This window comes from Falco peregrinus, chromosome Z (genome assembly GCF_023634155.1).
Source record: "Falco peregrinus isolate bFalPer1 chromosome Z, bFalPer1.pri, whole genome shotgun sequence".
In the NCBI taxonomy this organism is placed as follows: domain Eukaryota; kingdom Metazoa; phylum Chordata; class Aves; order Falconiformes; family Falconidae; genus Falco; species Falco peregrinus.
The window spans coordinates 7,569,674-7,587,295 of record NC_073739.1 but is presented as its reverse complement, the minus strand read 5'-3'; the positions used below and the strand labels follow the sequence as shown (position 1 = coordinate 7,587,295).

At 43.3% G+C, this 17,622-nt stretch overlaps 1 protein-coding gene across 9 annotated transcripts in view; it reads left to right on the top strand.

The window, feature by feature from the left end:
* The window catches only part of MCTP1 (multiple C2 and transmembrane domain containing 1), a 277,869-nt gene extending 266,496 nt beyond the window's left edge, over positions 1-11,373 (top strand). For all 9 annotated transcript variants that reach the window (XM_055791716.1, XM_055791714.1, XM_055791713.1 and 6 more), the window contains 4 exons: positions 1,137-1,246; positions 4,401-4,510; positions 8,068-8,165; positions 9,289-11,373. In XM_055791716.1, the coding sequence (XP_055647691.1) occupies positions 1,137-1,246; positions 4,401-4,510; positions 8,068-8,165; positions 9,289-9,360 (390 nt within the window). In that variant the 3' untranslated portion in view covers positions 9,361-11,373. The remainder of the gene's footprint in view (positions 1-1,136; positions 1,247-4,400; positions 4,511-8,067; positions 8,166-9,288) is intronic.
* Positions 11,374-17,622: the final 6,249 nt, after the last annotated feature.

The window sequence follows — 17,622 nt, the reverse complement described above, 5'->3', positions numbered from 1 at the left end:
ATTTGATGCTGCAGGCTTTCTGGGTTTAGAGTTAGAAAGCTTTTTGGGGAAGAAAGAACAGGTCATCAGAGCAGGAGGAGGCCCAGTTAAGGAATAGTCCATGGAGTGCCTTGATGTGCCTGAGCAGCACCTTGTTGAATTCTTCTGGGAGGCAAATTCTGCTCGCCTTGGCAGAAAGGAAGACAACATTTGCTGATGCAAATCTATCAAAGACCCCAGAAAATGTCTTAGTGAGGGTGGTTCCTGCTTTTGAGGGACAAATGATCACTCTGGTTTTTAAAAAATGCCCACATTTTTAGGGGCACAAAGAATTTTGATAAATGTAACTGAAACTAAATTATGGTTAGATTTTATATTACATAAATTGATGGTTTTGTGAGCACTAGTCCAATAGCATATAGAAACCTGAGTAAGAAAGGAGGTAATTAAAATTACTTCCTACAGTGACACCTTCCCTGCGTCTTTCGTTTTGCCCATGGCTGACATTTTATATTCTTTTGGAGCTGCGAGCTGCACTAATCATATTGTAAAGGCAGTTGGGAGTTACATCTCCCATATATTTCATGCGTAGTGACACTTGAATGTTAGTAGGGGGTGGGAGAGAGAGCGTGCACTGGCCAAGCAGAAAGGTGGAATAGATGATGGTGGGGGGCACAGGTACATCCAACAACTTAAACCCATGTCGGAGCCAGAGGTAGGAGCTGAGGTGTTCTGGTTCTTACTCCAAGCCTCCCACATGGAAAGTTTATCTTCCCGATGCCTACACCAGCGCAAGACCCAGCATTTCAGCAAACTACCCTTATTCCATCTTTGGACTCTTCCTACTTGAAGGAGCACACAATGTAGGAGGTTGGCACCTTCAACGTATTTATAAATCAGAGACCTGGTGTATTGAAACATACATTAAGAAAATAATGTAGCAGCAAACAAAATTGTGTGGTGCTCAGCATGTGTGCTAAAACATACATATTGTCAATAGGCACTGCTTAAAGGACAAGGAAACGGTTCCCAGTTGCCAGGTTTTACCAGTTGCTGTTAGATGTGTGTGTAACTTTTGAAACTTAACTGATGGATACATGGTCCTTTTCCTACACTCAGAAATTCTTTTATTCAACTACTCCTTTTCTTTTCTTTAGGACAGTGAAAAGAAAGGATTTATGAATAGACTTTACGCCATCCAGGAGGTGTGTGTCAGTGTCCAGAATATCCTTGGTGAAGTAGCTTCCTTTGGAGAAAGGATCAAGAAGTAAGTGCTGACACAGGTGCTGGATTGCTTTCCAATACTGTTCATATTTTTTCAAAGCTGAGGTACAAAGACCTTTATTAGACTTACTAGATTTTTTATTAGACCTTTTTTTTGGGGGGGGGTGGTGGTAGTGGTGGTGGGCAGGGGACGACTCCAGCTTTGGATGATGCATTGTTGAAACTCATCTGTATTTACTTTGTTTTGTGGAGGCCCTCAGTGAATGAAAATCTAGTCATATTCATTTTGGAATTTAGAAATGTATTAATTGGGGAAGGAAATCAGAACCTGGGCTTTGAAGTAAAACAGAAAGAGAATCTTGTTGTGACACCTAACATAAGTTATTTAAAACTAATAATAAAAAATGCAGCTTTGATAAAGGAAATAAGCAGAGCTGAACGGGGGTTTCAGATTTTAAGGATGTACATATGTTTGGTTGCTGGAAGTGTTGTATTTATGCGAGTTAGCAAAGACTTTTCCTTCTGGAGTATTTGTAATTTGTAACACCTAATACATGATATATAAGAATTGCCAATATATTTGGGCCTTAAGCAGGAGAGGTTCTGCAATCCACCACAGGAACTTCACTGTGGTTTTGGCATGGTCAGTGAACAGCGGTGTAAGGTGTACTATTTGAGATCAGATGGGTTCCAGAAAGGTGTTCCCCAGCCACTGGCCACGAAGCAGGGACAGGGTTGACTTGGGTTTCAGCCCCTCGAAAGCCAAGGGCACCTCATCCTGGTCAGGTGAGAAGCTGGGAGCAGCACCACCACCGTTCTGCTGAGGGCAGAGGGCGGCCGGGGGGTGGCCCAGCAGCTGCAGCAGGTTACAAAACCTTCACGAGAGGCTTGGTGGTGCACCCTCTCCAGGCAAGGTGGGGCCACGTGTCCCCTCGCCCTGGCGGCACCTGCTGCAGGTGGCGTCTGCAGGGCACCGGTGCTCCGCGCAGACGGGACCGCGGCCTGAGAGAGAAGTGGGCCCCAGAATAAATCGGACTGGGGGAAGCGAGTTCTGGGAAGAGGGTGTGTTGGGTGAAGGTCAGCCTGCAGGAAACACGGGGATCGTCTCTCATGCTGTTCTGCCTTTTTCTTATTGTTTTGGTTTATTTTTCGAATATCAGCAATGGCAAGCATACCAGATTCGGGATGGAGAGGAGGTTGCCATTTCCATATTTAAGAGCAAAGTCCCTAGCCGGAAAGCCTGGGAAACATTCCCGTGGGGACACTTCCAGGCAGGCCGTGTTCACAGCGGCAGAGCCAGGTGCAAGCACATTATATTGCACGAGTTTTCCAGACAAACCAAACGAGCCTGTCTCTGAAGGAAGTCTTTTATCAAAAGGCTGCTCGTGGAAGTTGTCTTGATTAAGTTTTTCTAATTGTGCATTTTGGAAGTAGGGTTTGTTCTGTTACATACCAGATGAGAGCAACAGAATTTTCTGAACCTAGTGAGACCGAATCTTCCTATAAATCTTTGTAATTTGTTCCTGAAACTATAATGGGAAACCTGTACTGAATGCTGTGCTAACACAGCACATAAGGAGGTTTGCTAAGTGAGGAGCCAGTGTTCCCACACATGGCGTGTCTGTGATCCATTGCACAAAGCCGAGTCACAGGAACATGAGCAGACCCTCAACCTTCTGTTCATCCCAAATGCATGCAGAAGAGGGGAAAAGAGCAGGTGTCCCCTGAGGAGAAAGGGAGTGATCCTACACCAAGTGACACTAACATAATGTTCACTCTGGAGACATGTCAAAATTGCCAGAGAGAAAAGAAGACAAATAAACACAGGAAGCCAGAGCTCATTATGAAAAATATGGCTAGCAATTCAGATAATTGCAATTATTCAGCCAGAGAAGCCAAAATACTGTAATCACACTGATTGGGGATGTAGCTAGTGGTAATACTTTAAAGAGTATCATCAGGCTATTTAGAGTCAAAGCCACATTTTCCTTCTGGTTAAATGTCATGAAACGCTTTTGACATGGTGGTGCCTTCGTGGAACAATCCCATTGAGCCAAGCTCCCTTTAACCAGCGTTCCCATGGGACGTATCTATAAATTGGCCATCTGGCCTTTCTCTCTTCCCTGCACACAGAGGTTGGAGAGCCACAGCACGGCTGTTGCAAGACTCGTTAGCTTTTGCTTCCTCTCGGCTCACACCTCAACTGCTGCAAAATGAGGTGTCCCGCAGTTTTTTATCGCAGCATAGGGTTTGGGACCCTTAACGAGGATGTTTTAATCTGGGGCTCTTTTGGAAAGGCAATGTACTGAAACTCTGATGGGATCTCAGAAGTTCTCTCCCTTTATCCATAAAGAAATATATTTTATTTTATCTGGAAGTTAACGTTTATCTTTGCCTTTCCTGCAATGTACTTTGTCCTACACCACTCCCTCCTTTTTGCTTCATCCATCTTTTTTCTCCTTTTGGGATTTTTTGGTTGTTTGTTTTTGGTTTTTTTCGCCACTCAAAATGTTTTTATTTCCTTCCTTCATCCAGTGCTGTTGCATTATCCCCGTCTTCAACACTGACTGTTCTGCCCCCTCCTTTTCCCTGACCCTCTCCTTTATAGGTGCATGTATGAGTTTCCAGCTTTGCATACCCACACGCTCGCCTTTTCCTGACTGTGCCCCCCAAGCAAGAAGGGCACCTAGCCAGGGAATGCACCCATATGTCAGAGGGGAAGGTCCCTGCTCAGCCTTTAACGCCTTGTGCTGTCCTTACGGCAGAATAGGGAGGTAGAGCAAGCAGAAAGCCTTAGCAGTACTCTTCCAGCTATTACATCCTTCCTCCACACTGGTATTGAAAAAGGGACTCCGGTTTGCCAGTGCGAGTATGTTTGAGGAGTAAGGAACTGTGTGTGTTCCACCTTCCACTGGGGGTGGCCACGGTCATTTCCAAAAGGCGGAGCAGTGGTTGCTGTGTGCACGGCTGGGCTGGGAGAGGTCCCATTCTGCGGGTGAAGCTGGGACCTCCTCTCATTTCCACTGGGGATGGGTCCGAGCCCTTGCTGGCCCTGATGCCCAGCATCCATGCATTCATTTGTAGCTTCAGTTTGTTGATGGAAGCTGGCACGTCTTCCCCTGTCCAGTCCAATTTTTGTTCATCGTTTGGCTCTGTCAGGTGACCACAATTCTGACTTTTGTTAATTTTTCTTCCAGCACTTTCAATTGGACTGTCCCATTCCTGAGCTGGCTGGCGATTGTTGCCCTCTCCGTGTTCACCATCATCCTGTATTTCATTCCACTGAGATACATTGTCCTTGTCTGGGGTAAGTAAAGCCTTTTTAAACTGTGTGTGCCACTTAGAAAAACCTGTTTTTTAAGAGATGACTTACATTGTCAGTACTTTCCTGTATTTATGGCCACGAAGGTGCTCCATGATGGAAACAGACAGGTTAGTTAAAAATCACAACTGTGTAAAGATTTAGGCCCACCTGCAAAATACATTTTTCTTGGCTGGCATTCTAGGCTTCATCATACTATAAACATGTAGCCATGAGGATTCTTCATATATCAAAGTGTAGCTTTGTCTAGATATTACTATGATTTATTTTCACCACTTATACACAAACAGAGGCATTTCAATCTATATAGTGCATTTAGGACAATATGCCTTTTTTACTGCAGTACTTTATCTTGTGAAAGTGTATGTAAACATAGCAACAAGAAACCTGTTTAAAGGGTCACCTTTAGTTGAACAGAAAGGTATATGTGGTATTTGGCTGGTTGATAATGAACAGAAACTGGGTGGCGAGGGGGTGGGGGGTGGAATCATGATTGATCCAAGCTTTCACTACTTGTCCTTATATTTATTCTTTATACTGATTTTAAACAGCTACCGTTACCACATCTGTTGTAAATAATACACCAAGTTTTCATTTGCACATTTTTTATACGTCTTTTATACATACCACCAGCAGTTGTACCCTTATTCAGTAGTGCAGACTTGTGAAGAGCACAGCCTCAGTTCAATCTGTGGCTAGATTTTCTTCCTGAAGGAAAAAATAACAGTCATGCCTTGATCAAAAAGTCCTGAGTTCCGGAGACAACCTAAAGTCATGGAACTGACACCAAAGAATATGTATATTTATGTACCAGTTAGTATTGGTGATACTCTTACAGAGTCTTCACAGATAGTTGCAGCAGAGTACACAAAATGGAGAAGAGCCATTAGGGAGGATTTGGACAAAATATTTCCATGTGACTAAAAAAAGCAAGCGTGCGGGCTTTCTGTTTTACCCTGTTGTGGAATTTCACTTATTCCCCACATCCCCTGTATCACCCTGCTTGGGTGCAACCCAGACTCCTAGTTTGTTCCCCAAAACCTCATTCTGCCTACCACACACACATGGTGGTAAGCCTCTTGTTGCCCAGGTCTGAAGTCCTTGGTCTGTGTCCTTTTTCTGTCGTTTTTCATACAGATCTGGCATCTTTGTACTCTTGCTTTCATGCATCCCCTTGATTTCAGGCAAGGACCTGAGATTATAATACCCCTCCAAGACCCATAAAAGTGTATAGAGTCAGCACAGTGGTTCGAAAATCTCCTGACATGGACCCCTGCGATACTGGGGGTGTGGGTTCACACTTCCCCAGAAGTGTCTCTGTTTCAGGTGAGGCAGAGCCTCCACTCCCAAACCGGAGTGCACCCCTCCCAAACCACGGATGGGCAGCATAAGCACAAGTGGCTGTGAATGCACCTTGCTCTCTTTCCCACCACCTCCTCCCGCCCTGCCCGCAAGTCGTCCATTCTTATCTAGGTACAACTTCACACACCTTTGTTCAGCTCCACGTTTTAATCCTGCATTTCAGTTTAGGTGGCTTCTTACTCAGCCCATGTATGGGGTTCCCCTCTGCGGGGACCTGTTCCTCTGCATCGTGCTGGGTGACCAGACAGGTCCTGCACAGCTGCAGCTCTGGCAGTCCCGACCTCCTCGGGCAACAGTGCATCCGCACAGAGCCATGTTGAGCAGCTCTCCCTTCAAAAAAATGCAGTATTCCGAACACACGCCTGTGTGTTCTCCATTGCTGTGTGTGTCTGGCCTCCCCTGTGTTACATGTCTCTTCATCCTGTTTGTCCATCCTGCAGCTGGACGCAAATGACCTCTGTCATCTGACTTATGTCCATAGGAAGTTTGAGCTGGTCTGTAGCAGCATCTGCCCATTTTGTTCTTTGGGAAGGCAAGTGTTGTTATTAAATGAAAATTCCTCCATGTTACGGCTGGTCTTATGCATAGCTGTCTTTCTTCTGTGCATCCATAGGGACTGCATTTTTCAGCCTGCCCTGGGAAGAAATTCTCATTTCCTTCCCTCCTGGCCGTGTTTCTCCCCATGGAGACTGCTGGTCCTTGAACATGTGGTGTGTCAGCTGTGGTAGAGCAGGAACCACCGCTGCGCTCTCATCCGTTCACTACAGTGCAGAGTCCTGGTGATAGCTACAGCTGTTTTTGTGGAAAAGAGTATGAAGACAATTATTTTAATCAGAAAATGTTCAAGCTTTTGGAATAGACCTAGTCCTCTTGTTTTATCTTCTCCTGAGCTGTCCCATCTCATGTCTTCAGCACTTTTATTTTCTTGAGCCTTGACCATGTGTTTACTTTCAGAGTTCATGTGTTTACTTTCATGTGTTTACTTTCAGAGGCTGACAAGGTGAGACCTTATCAGCTCCTGGATTCACCCGCGGGTGGTCCAGTGGCCATGTGCAGCGAACAGTGGGGTAGACCTTGAATTTCTCAGTCACTTGCTGATGCAAAGGGTCTTCTTAAACGAAGGTGTCTGGATCTCACATACTCTCTTTCAACACCCACTGCTCAATCACCAGGTCAGGGATGGCAGCATCCCCTCTCTGCACCACAGGACGGAGAATTCATGCAGGGGGAGGCCGTGGGTGTTGTCAAGACTGCAGCTTGTGCAGTCTGTCCTGAAGCTTTATGTCCTTGCTAAAGCTTTCTGAAAGGCCTGGGCGCCAAAGACATCATGGAAGATAAACGGTATTATCTTATCTCTGATACGGCCTGGATAAATGACACAGACTGGCACATTATTAACGCTGTCCTGGCTTTCTCCCACTCATGTGAGGGTTTGTGCAGTGTGTGCTGTGCCTGCCTGTCTGTCAGACCTGTGTTCCCAGAGCCCATGAGCAAGATTCTCACGTGAAAAGTGTGTGAATCTCACCTGGTATGTAACGATAAGAAGATGAGACTAATTTAAAACCTTGCTTTCTGTTTAGTTTGAGGAGGATTTTCTTGGTGCTTCTGACCATTAATTGTCAATAGGCATTGTAAGACCATGACATCTAAGGGAGACCTTGCATCCCTTCTCTGCATTGCCATCAGCTCATCTATATGTCATTCCCGGACAGAGGTTTGTGTAAACTCATCCTAAAGCCTTCACGTGATCCAGACTTCACTGCTTCCCGTCTGCTTCACCGTCCTTAGCATTAGGAAGATTTTCCTTGTGTCTAGCCTGAACCTTCTGTCCTGCAATTAAGCTCATTACTGCTCATCCTCTTAGCTACAGAAATGGAGTATGCTTGATTCCTGTCCTTTTTGCAACCTCTGCATAATAATCACAGTTTCTATTACTTTCAGGAAAAAGTATTGGAGGGATTTGAAAATGTGCCTAGAACTTTTGCAGTTTGAAGCAGAGGGGACTACAGCAGCAGATTCCGGCTTTTAGAGCCCAAGTTCACAATTCATTTATTCATTAATTCAGTGCTAATTTCAGGCTTTCAAATGGATGATAAAATCTTTTTTAGAACTTTGCCAAAAATATATATTTAATTTTTTGAAAAATGATGATAGTAACATTTGAGCTTTCACTTTCGCAGGCATCAATAAATTTACAAAGAGGCTTCGAAGTCCATATGCAATCGATAACAATGAGCTACTTGACTTTCTATCCAGAGTTCCTTCAGATGTGCAAATGGTGTGTATATTTTTTAATTTGCCCTTACAGTAGTTAATTTGATGTGTGGCACCATGACTTTCAGGGTTTTGTAAACAAATTTTAAAGCAGTTATTTTGATTCAATATTGTACTCTTCAGCACGATGAAGAAATAGCAAACTTGAGCTGCAGGTAGCCCATGAACCTTAAGGAGGCTACTAGACCTTTTTCCAGTGAGAAAATAGCTGCTACTTTGGTTGTGCCTTTGAAGATGCTTAGGAGCAGTCAGTAAAAGGGCGAATGTTTGGAAGGTGGTGGAGTCTGTGTTAAGCACGCTCCAGCACTATGTGAATCCGACCGGGATAAGGCACTGCGTAGGGCACGCTGGAGCTGAGGCTGTCAGGGCGTGCAGCAAGGGAACAGGGAGGTCAAATGATGAAAGGAGATGGAGTCAGCAGCGGGCGGCTTTGCCCAGTGTCTTGTGGCAGCCCTCTGAGAGCACTTCAGCCTCTCCTTCCCTGGGGTGAAAGTGTTTGCTGTGGCCACAGTTCAACCATGCTTATAAACTCCTTTAAAAATAAGCTGGTTGTGAATTACAAGCTTTTGTAATGCAGCACGCAATCTCTTGAGAAGGTGCAAGCATTAAGATAATGTCAGGCACATAAATCACCTCCAATATCACAAAGATTGTATACTTTCCATATTCCTTGGTTAACAGTTTTGGTTCAGAGCTGGTTCAAAGAGGAGACGTGGGTGCACGTACCCACTCTGAGTCCAATCCCCTCCGTGGCAGGCCTTTGAAAATAAGCAAGCTTTTAAGAAATATTACAGAGAATATTCATCAAATTCATTGAAGAGGACACTGTTTATTCTCCATTACAGCCCATGGAGAAAACAAAAAAAAAAGCTTTCTTAAAGCTGACATCAGCACAGTGTTACTTCCCAGCAGGATTTTCCTAATACTGTTTTTCCTTCTCCCTCTGGATCTATCCAGTCTGTCATTGTTGAATCACAGCTGCAGATCCTGTATAGTTTGCAGGGGAATAGTTCTCTTTTTCTTTCTTTTTTCTTTTCTTTTTCCCCCCCTGGGGAAAAAACAGAAATCTTTCTTTTCCTAGCCAGCACCACCTGACCGGTTTCTTTCTGAACGTTGTGTTTAAACAGGTGCAATACCATGAACTGAAACAAGATCCCAGTCACAGCCCAAGCAAGAGGAAGAAAAACAACCCCGTCTAGCCAGCTTCATGTTTTGAGGAGACTAGCATCTGCAGGGGGAAGATAAAAGAAAAAAACTACGACCCAAGCAGCGTTTCTTTTCTCTAAGCTTTTTATTTATTTTGCCTTTTTATCTAATGGGGAGATTTTGTAAATATTGTAAAAAGGCATTTCTCGTTGAAGATATATTTCGCACTGTAAAGACGTTTGTTGAAGGTTTCAAGTAGGGTTTTGCCATTGGAAAGCCTTGCTGGAAGCAGCATAGCACATTAGAGGAACCAATCTAAAACAGTAAATATGCACTGCTACTTGGTGGTCAAAGATACCTGAAATGCTCAAACCATACCGACTAAATCTACAAAAGGTGTAAACCTAAATCTGACTCAAAAATTTAGTCAGGGTTTTATTTGTGAGCGTTAATATTTTTATCCAGTAAGTCACCATTACGATTTTCTATGTTTTATACATTTCAAGAGAAGTACAATATAGTGGAACCTACTGCACGTAAGTTTAAGCAGATTTTCTTGAACTCCAGACCCTGATGTTAACTCCTGGTGCAACATTTTATTGTGCAGTGGGGCTGCTCATAAGATAATGAGAAACACCAAGTGCAAATCTCTTTTGGAGCTCCCAAAAGAAGTTCCTGCCATTTTTATCATTCCATTGTAAGACCTAAAAATCTCTGTCTCTCTCAAAATACTGCCAGGTTTGTAACTGATTGCCTATCTGATTTTTCTATATGTACCAGTAATCTTCATTTGTACTACACAGTTTAGTGAATGAAGTTCATAGTTCTGCTGTAACAGAAATACTATCGGACTAACTCCATATTGCTTTGGGTGTCATGCTATGAACACCTTTTGTGCACATAACTATTTTAATATGGAAGTCTTGCAGAAGGTGTTTTTGCTTTCAGATCACAAGATCATGTTAATACGCTGTATGATGTAACACATTAACTGTTACCAATGTGAAATATAGTGTAGAGGAAAAAAATCGCAGTTGTGGTAAAACTGATATACTGGTTTTATTTCCTTAGTTAATAATGTAGTCAGTTCTTCTGATACAGTTGTGCCCTACTGCATGGAAACAGCATTATTTTATAAATTACATGGGACATAGACGAGAATCGTTTACATTTCAAATGTCTTAGTGGCCACTGCATAACGAGTACTTGGGGATATATTCTGATAGCTGCATGTAGACTTCCACGCTCAGCTCCCCGCGTAGTGAGCAGAGACTTCATTCCTGAGGGACTACCTGTGCACAGCTCTTAGTCGTAGCTCCCATTGACGTTAAAGGGGATTTTTGCCCGGGGGAGAGCCGAGGGATGACATCCTCAAGGGAAGCTCTTCCTGCGGTCCTCTGTGGGTTACCTCTTATTGGTTGCAATTGCTGATAAAGTTATATTGCACTACTCTAACAATACTTTTTGAAAAGACTATTTAGAAATACTTTGCAAGCAAATCTATATACATTTGTCTAAAGAGTTGTATGTTAGCTGCATTGCTCATGAAAGATCATCCTGGATTTGTTTATTTTGCAGTAAGACACGTTGATAGCCGGTTCCTGGTGTGGCAGTTATTTTGATCTCTGTTTTTATGTTTGAAAGAACGCCAGTCAAACGATTGTTCTGCAGAAAGTCTCAGACCTAAATACGATCTTGTTACACCATGACTTTAAAAAAATCTATTCGCGAAGCTTGTGTAACCACTTTTCCACTGGGTGCTGCCCAGAGAGCAGCATACTATTGATGAAGCCAGAATCACTGATGAGCCTATTTTGTTTAAAAAAAAGCCAAACTTCCAACTTGACAATGTGCGAATGTTTGTTGCCAGTTTTCAGTTTTGCAGAGTTCTTTGATAAACACTGCAAGCCTTGTACCTTCTTAATGTTGCCCATCGGTCTGCGTGCGATTCCCTGTTGCGGTTTTTTTTTTCTGTACTCAATTTCAACTGTCTATTTCGGTGGTAATGTCCAAGTTAGTTAGTTATACATATTTACTGCATTAAACACAGTTTAAGTATCTCTCTACTAGGTTGTAGGAAGTGTCTTTCTTTGAAGTTCTATGCTGTCATTTTCCCCAAGACTGGTGTGAAGGGCAAGCAAATGAAAATATCATATTCCTGTGTGCAGGATTTTCAGTGTTTTAAGCCCCCAAACATGTAAGTGGAGGGGGCTGTGGGAGAAAAACATCTCTTTGTTGAAAATTGGTGAACTATTCTAATGCCTCAAACACTCAGGACTGATCTGTCTGAAAATACGATCCACAGAAGCAAGACTAAGAGTGTATGTTGGTTAAATACAGTTCTCCCGCTGCAACAGGACATTTTGAAATCATGTCGGTGAACCCCTTTTCACTAGTTGCAGTTTGTCTGCTCTGCTTTGTGTGGCAGGCCTCTGCAGAGAATCAGTCCTGCCTTATGCCATAAATATTTCAGCGTATCTTCCATGTCTGGGTTGGTTCTAAAGTCTGAATGAAGTTGCCGGGTTGCATTCCTAAGCACCTTGTCCATTTGCAAACAATCACAAAAGAATAATGCCTGTCATGATCACAAAACTCCTTCTGTTCCTGGAAAATAAAATTTAACAACTTTATTTGGGTCCAGTGAAAATGAGCAACTTAATTGGGGTCCACCATTAAGGTAGGTGTCGGAGCGCTCAGGATCCATCAAAGCTAATCATCTGAGAGGTTCTAGTTAATGTTTCTGCTGATAAGTCACAGCACAGAGCTTGCTTACCCTGTTTTTACAGCTGTTTCTCTTTGTAGTAAGGAATAACTAAGTGTTTTTCATAATAGCAGTGAGATTTAACTTAAAGAGCTACTGTGCTGTAACTTAGCGTTTTAAATCCAAGTGGAATAAAACCCAAGGTTTTTTTTCTGTTGCACTTAAGACAACAGTGGAATAATGAGAAAGTAATTAAGCAGGCTGCATACAGTGTATCTGCTAATGTGGGCCCTCAGGGCATGAGCTGCACCAACAAGGGGAAGAGCTGCTGGACCTGCCAGCAAATGTGCTACATGGTGAAGTATTTCATTCTAGGCTAGCCCAAGAGCACAAAGCAAAGGAGAGAAAGGAAAATTATTTCTCTCATCAGCGCTAGATCACATACTGGCCACACAAAATGTAATGAAACCTTTGCTGCTGTCTGCTCAGCAGCCAGAGATTGCTGACCCATGGGAGAGGGGCACCTCCTGCCCCTGCTTGGCAGCAAAGTGTTGCTGACAGCCAGACACAAACTGCTTTCCATTTCTGAACCTGCTTCTCTTTCGAGGGCAAACTTTTCCCTCCCAGCTGGGCTAATTTCCAGGTTGCTGTGCAGCTGCTTCTGTGAAAGCCAACTCATCTCCCCCCACCCCCCCCACCCCCCAAACAAAACCAGTATTGCAAATTTTCAATAAATACCTCCTCCTCCTCCAGAATTTTTCTGAAATCTTGCATAAGTGAAGAACCAAAACTTTTTACATGAAACACAATTGCAATTATAGCCATTTTTCAGTGTGGAACACTGGATTTCCATTGCTTTCTGCCTAATTAAGGTAGGATAAAAGGCACATTGCTTCTGACTCTCAAAGGGGAAATTCAGCGACTCCCAGATAAAACACAAACCTTAGACATCAGCCTAGAAAAATCTGAAGGCTTGAACAAAGCATACTGTTCTCTCTCGCTCAGGGGAGTGGGTGAAGTGCTGCTGGTCGAAAGGCTCATGCAGTTGGTGAACCAGATATGGGCGAAGCAGAAGGAATGAGGGTGAGGAGCAGCCCAAGAAGGGCGTGTAGACCCAGAGATGTTCACCTTCTGGCGGTGCTTTCCCTCCGCACTTGGTGGAGAAAGAGAAGATCCTTCTTACCAGAAGACTAGTGTAGCTGTCCTAAACCACCTTCATCTCTCCATATTTCTCCACATTGCAGATATGGTGAGCTGCTTCAGTTGGCTCTTGTTGTGAACACCACATCCCTTTCCTTAAAAGCAGCCTCTCTGTCTCAGGAGAAGTCAAATAGCAGTTGTGCAGTGCCACTGCTGCCAGCCGCGGAAGACATGAGCAAGTGTAGGTCAGGTCATCAGATCAGGAGGCAGATACTCCTTGCTGCAAGAGGCATTAGAAGTCTTCTGCTTCTTTTGTGTCATAGTAGTCAAGAGAAGGCGTATTTCTCATGAACAAAGAACTTCAGATCTTAATTAAAATCTGTAAGCTATCGTAATTCAAAATATGAAATAAATCTTAACTGTCCATTCCACAGGATGTTGCACTTCTGGATAATTTCTTCTATTCTGTGTAGTATTTCAGTGCTCAAAGTCAATTTTAGCCTACTTCAAACACCCTGTCAATGAATGTCAATGCAAAATCCAAACAAATTCCCTGTCAATGAATCTTGAATGTCCAACTTAAATTTCCCAAGTTTGAAATAGAGTTATTTGGTCAAAGGGGCCAAAAAGAGTATTACAACATTTGTCTCGTCATCAGCCTTAGTACTGAATGAAATTTAAATGTTAAAAACTTTTCTATGGTTCAGGTTGCACAATATAGAAGCCTGAAACCCCTAGTTATGAGTCACACGGCAATAAATTTTTTCCATTTTAATATAATCAAAAGAAACTCAAAACTGCTTGTCTCACTCAACTTTTACTGAAATTACAGCAAGTGATTAAAGGAAAATCTAAAATGTTGATTTTTTAAATATATATTTTGATTACAGAGTGCTGATTAATATTTTCTGGAATAATTTAAGAAGTCAATTTGCCTGACCTGCTTTGCCCTGACATGAAGGCACATTCCTGAAAGTTTACTTCTTGCATAGTTACGCGTGCTCTTCTTTTTTCAGGTATGTCACAAAAAGCCTTTTAGATCCACAACCGATGAAGAAAAATCCCCAGTCAGAAGCAGTAAAGAAGAGTCAAACACATTGACCAGCTATGCAAGACCATGGTCAGATTTGTAGAGAGTGTTAAGCACTGGGCGGTTGCAGGAAAGAGAACGAGAGCTTCAGCTCAGGATCTTCCCATCTTTTCTTAGTGCATGCCAGTGCAATTGCCACAAGTACCAGAAATCTGAAATATCAAACAAATGTCACAGCATGCCTAGATATTACTGAAAGGGAGGAGGGAAGCAGTCTGGCTGACCGGTACCCTCGGTGGTCTGAAGCAGCTGGAAGGCTTTCTGGAGCTCCTCAGCTGGCACTGACCCACTTTGCTCTGCCGCCTCACCCAACGGCCACAGAAAAGGGTTTGGCTCTTTGTTGAACTGGGAAATCTCTTTTCCAGTAGTTTTTTTTTACCACTTACAGGACTCATTAGTTCATGGTGAGGCGTGCTGACCATTCCTCTCACTTGTAAAAATTTACATCTCAGCAGCCAACCTGCTCAGTGCATGTCTATCCTTGGGTTACAAATAGAGAAAAGACTTTTTTCCTGCCTCCTGAACAAATACGGTAACAAAGGCAAAAAATGTTTTCCTTCCCCACAGGGTTGCTAGCCCTGGGACACATAACAAGCTTGACAAGCAGTCACACTCGTGTCGGGAGGAGCTGTTGCTCACGGGCACAAAATAATGGCTTGATCAGAAGAAATGGGCCCGGAGACTAAAGCAGTTCCTTCCCCCAGCTGCATTTCTGTTCCTCAGGCTGAGCATCCCTGAATGCATCTACTGGGGAAGGGGGAGGAGGCGTGGGGAAGGGTCTGGCTTGTTTAAATAAAAAAATTACTCATAAATTGGAAAGCTATCAAATATAACATCAATTCTTGGCAGATTATTTTTTTTTTTTAAAGACTGGGATTTATTTAAAAGGACATCCTTTATTTATGTTAAAGGACAACAGTCTTTCTGCACTGTGTTTCCAGAAGTAAATATCTTACTTGCTTAGAAGCAAGTTCAGTTGCCGCAGTTGGCAGAGGCAGTGTACAATTTTGGGAAGTCTGGGTGGCATCTTGGAAAAGTGCTGGGGAAGAATAACGGTGGGTTATGAGGCTGGAACCAGCCCATTTGAATTTTCCCTTCACAATACAGACACATGCCTCCCCCTGGCATCCTTACCGAGATCCACCACTCAAAACCACAGTTAAATCCACACCTCCCTTCCCAACTACTGCCCCATTTCCCATCCCTCCTCAACTTCAGACGTTGCTGGTGACACACCATGGAGCTGGTCCTGCACCTGCCAGCGTGAAGGGTCCCGCTTCTCCAAACACAAGTCTACTGCACTGTATCTCTTCCTCATTTCCCGGTCACCACTGATACTGGCAATTAAACTTACTGGGAATTGTCACTGTTTGCCTTGTGATGCTCACCTGCTTCTTTCTCCCTGTTTGTGTTTTTTGGTGGGCTTCTCTTCCTCATCCACCAATTTCTCTTGGGTTTAATCCTCTTCTTACAGAACCTAACTCTTTGGCAATATGATCACACAGCTTTAGCTGCTGGTTTTGTGTCAGCACTTCTGGTTTTCCTTACATACCTCCTTCCTCTGGAGTTCAGTGTTAGTTTGGTTTCTCATGGCTGCGTTCACCAGAGTCATTCCTGTCTTTTATCAGTGCTGCTTCTCTTGGTCCTGCGGTGACTCCCATCTGGACCACCCTCCTCTTGGTACTCCACCTCTAGACTTTGTTGATCCCCCACTCCCTGGTTGTGACATGTTTTGAAGTTGTTCCCCATGAAAGTAAGCACAGAAAACAAGAGTACAGGAAAGTAAAATCCAAATTTAAAGGAAGGAAATCTCTTTTGGAAGTTGTATAACTGTTTCTGCAATGTACATGCATCTTGCTGTTTGTTCCTTGCCTCTGAAATATCTGAGCTTAAGAGTTTTGCTCTGTACAGTTCAAGGATTTTGACCTCTGTATGACTTGCATCAAATTATAATGGGCATTTTATTGGGGGAAAAAAAAAAATTAACATAAAGCCATACCCAAGCAGAAAATTTGTAGTTAATGAAGGAGGGTTGTGTTTAAATTTGGCAATTGCAGCACGTATGGGTTGTTTGGGGTGGAGGAGGATTGCTCTAATGAACTCTCCATCACGGAAAATGGGTTTTCAGTGTGCAATTTGCTGTTCTTCGTTAAGTCCTAGGAATCATAATTACATACAGTGCTATGATTTTTGCAGTTTGGCTTCCTTCTCTACAGGGTAATGTGGAGGCTGCACTTTGACCAGACATTTTCAGAACAAATAGTGGCATTTTTTGGAAGGAATGAATTCTTGAAGTAGTTGACACTTACAACTTGATGTCAAAGCTGTCAAATGCCAGCAAGTTTAAAGTCAGGGTTTTTGTTTACCTTTTGATTTAAGTTGTGAAAAAGCAAAGGAAGATCTAGCATCAAGTGGTGGGTCTGCATCTGCTTGTCAGCAGTAGGAAATTGCCGTCATGTATTATAGAGGATACAGACAGTTGTGCGCTTCACCTGTGCTGTGCCAGAGCCGCAGACACTGTGCATGGATGGAAGTAACCAAGTTGAGAGACGATCAGGGTTGTAACAGAGGAGGCATGAGATGCACTGTTACCCTGCTGTCCCGTCTCACATGGGTACATTAGTTCATCATTAATTTTGAGTTTCTTGGGTTTTCTCTATCCTAACCTGAATGTTAAACTCTGTTCCTAATTTTAATACACAGTGAAGGAAATGTGACCTTCCTTCACTGGTATTAAAAAAAAAAAAACCAAAACCGCAACTATTTGAGAAGGTCTGAGCCTGTAGAAACACCAGTTCCTATACTGATACTTCATTTGCACACACCTTGACAGAGTGCACATCCATCCTGATGCTGAAGAGTAGCCATTCTCCTTACATCACACGTCCATACAACAAGGAAAGGCCATGCATTCTAAAGAACGTGTTTTAAAAATAATTTCTTTATCCCTACATTCACTGGTGAAATGCAGTTGACATCTTGTCTCTTAATTTCAGCCCTGTTCAGCCTGTGACAGGAGGCAGATGTTTAACCATGGAATGAAGAACTATAGCCATCATGCGTGGACTCCATACAATAGACTCTGCTATTTAATCATAGAACCACAGGATGGGTTGGGTTGGAAGAGACCTCACAGGTCATCTAGTTCCAACCCCTTGCCATGGATAGGGACACCTTCTGCTAGACCAGGTTGCTCCATCCAGCCCCATCCAACCTGGCCTGGAACACTGCCAGGGATGGGGCAGCCATGGCTTCTCTGGGCAACCTGTGCCAGCACCTCGCCACCCTCACAGTGAAGAATATCTTCCTGACATCTAGTCTAAATATCCCCTCTTTCAGCTTAAAATCATTACCCCTTGTCCTATCGCTACATGCCCTTGTAGA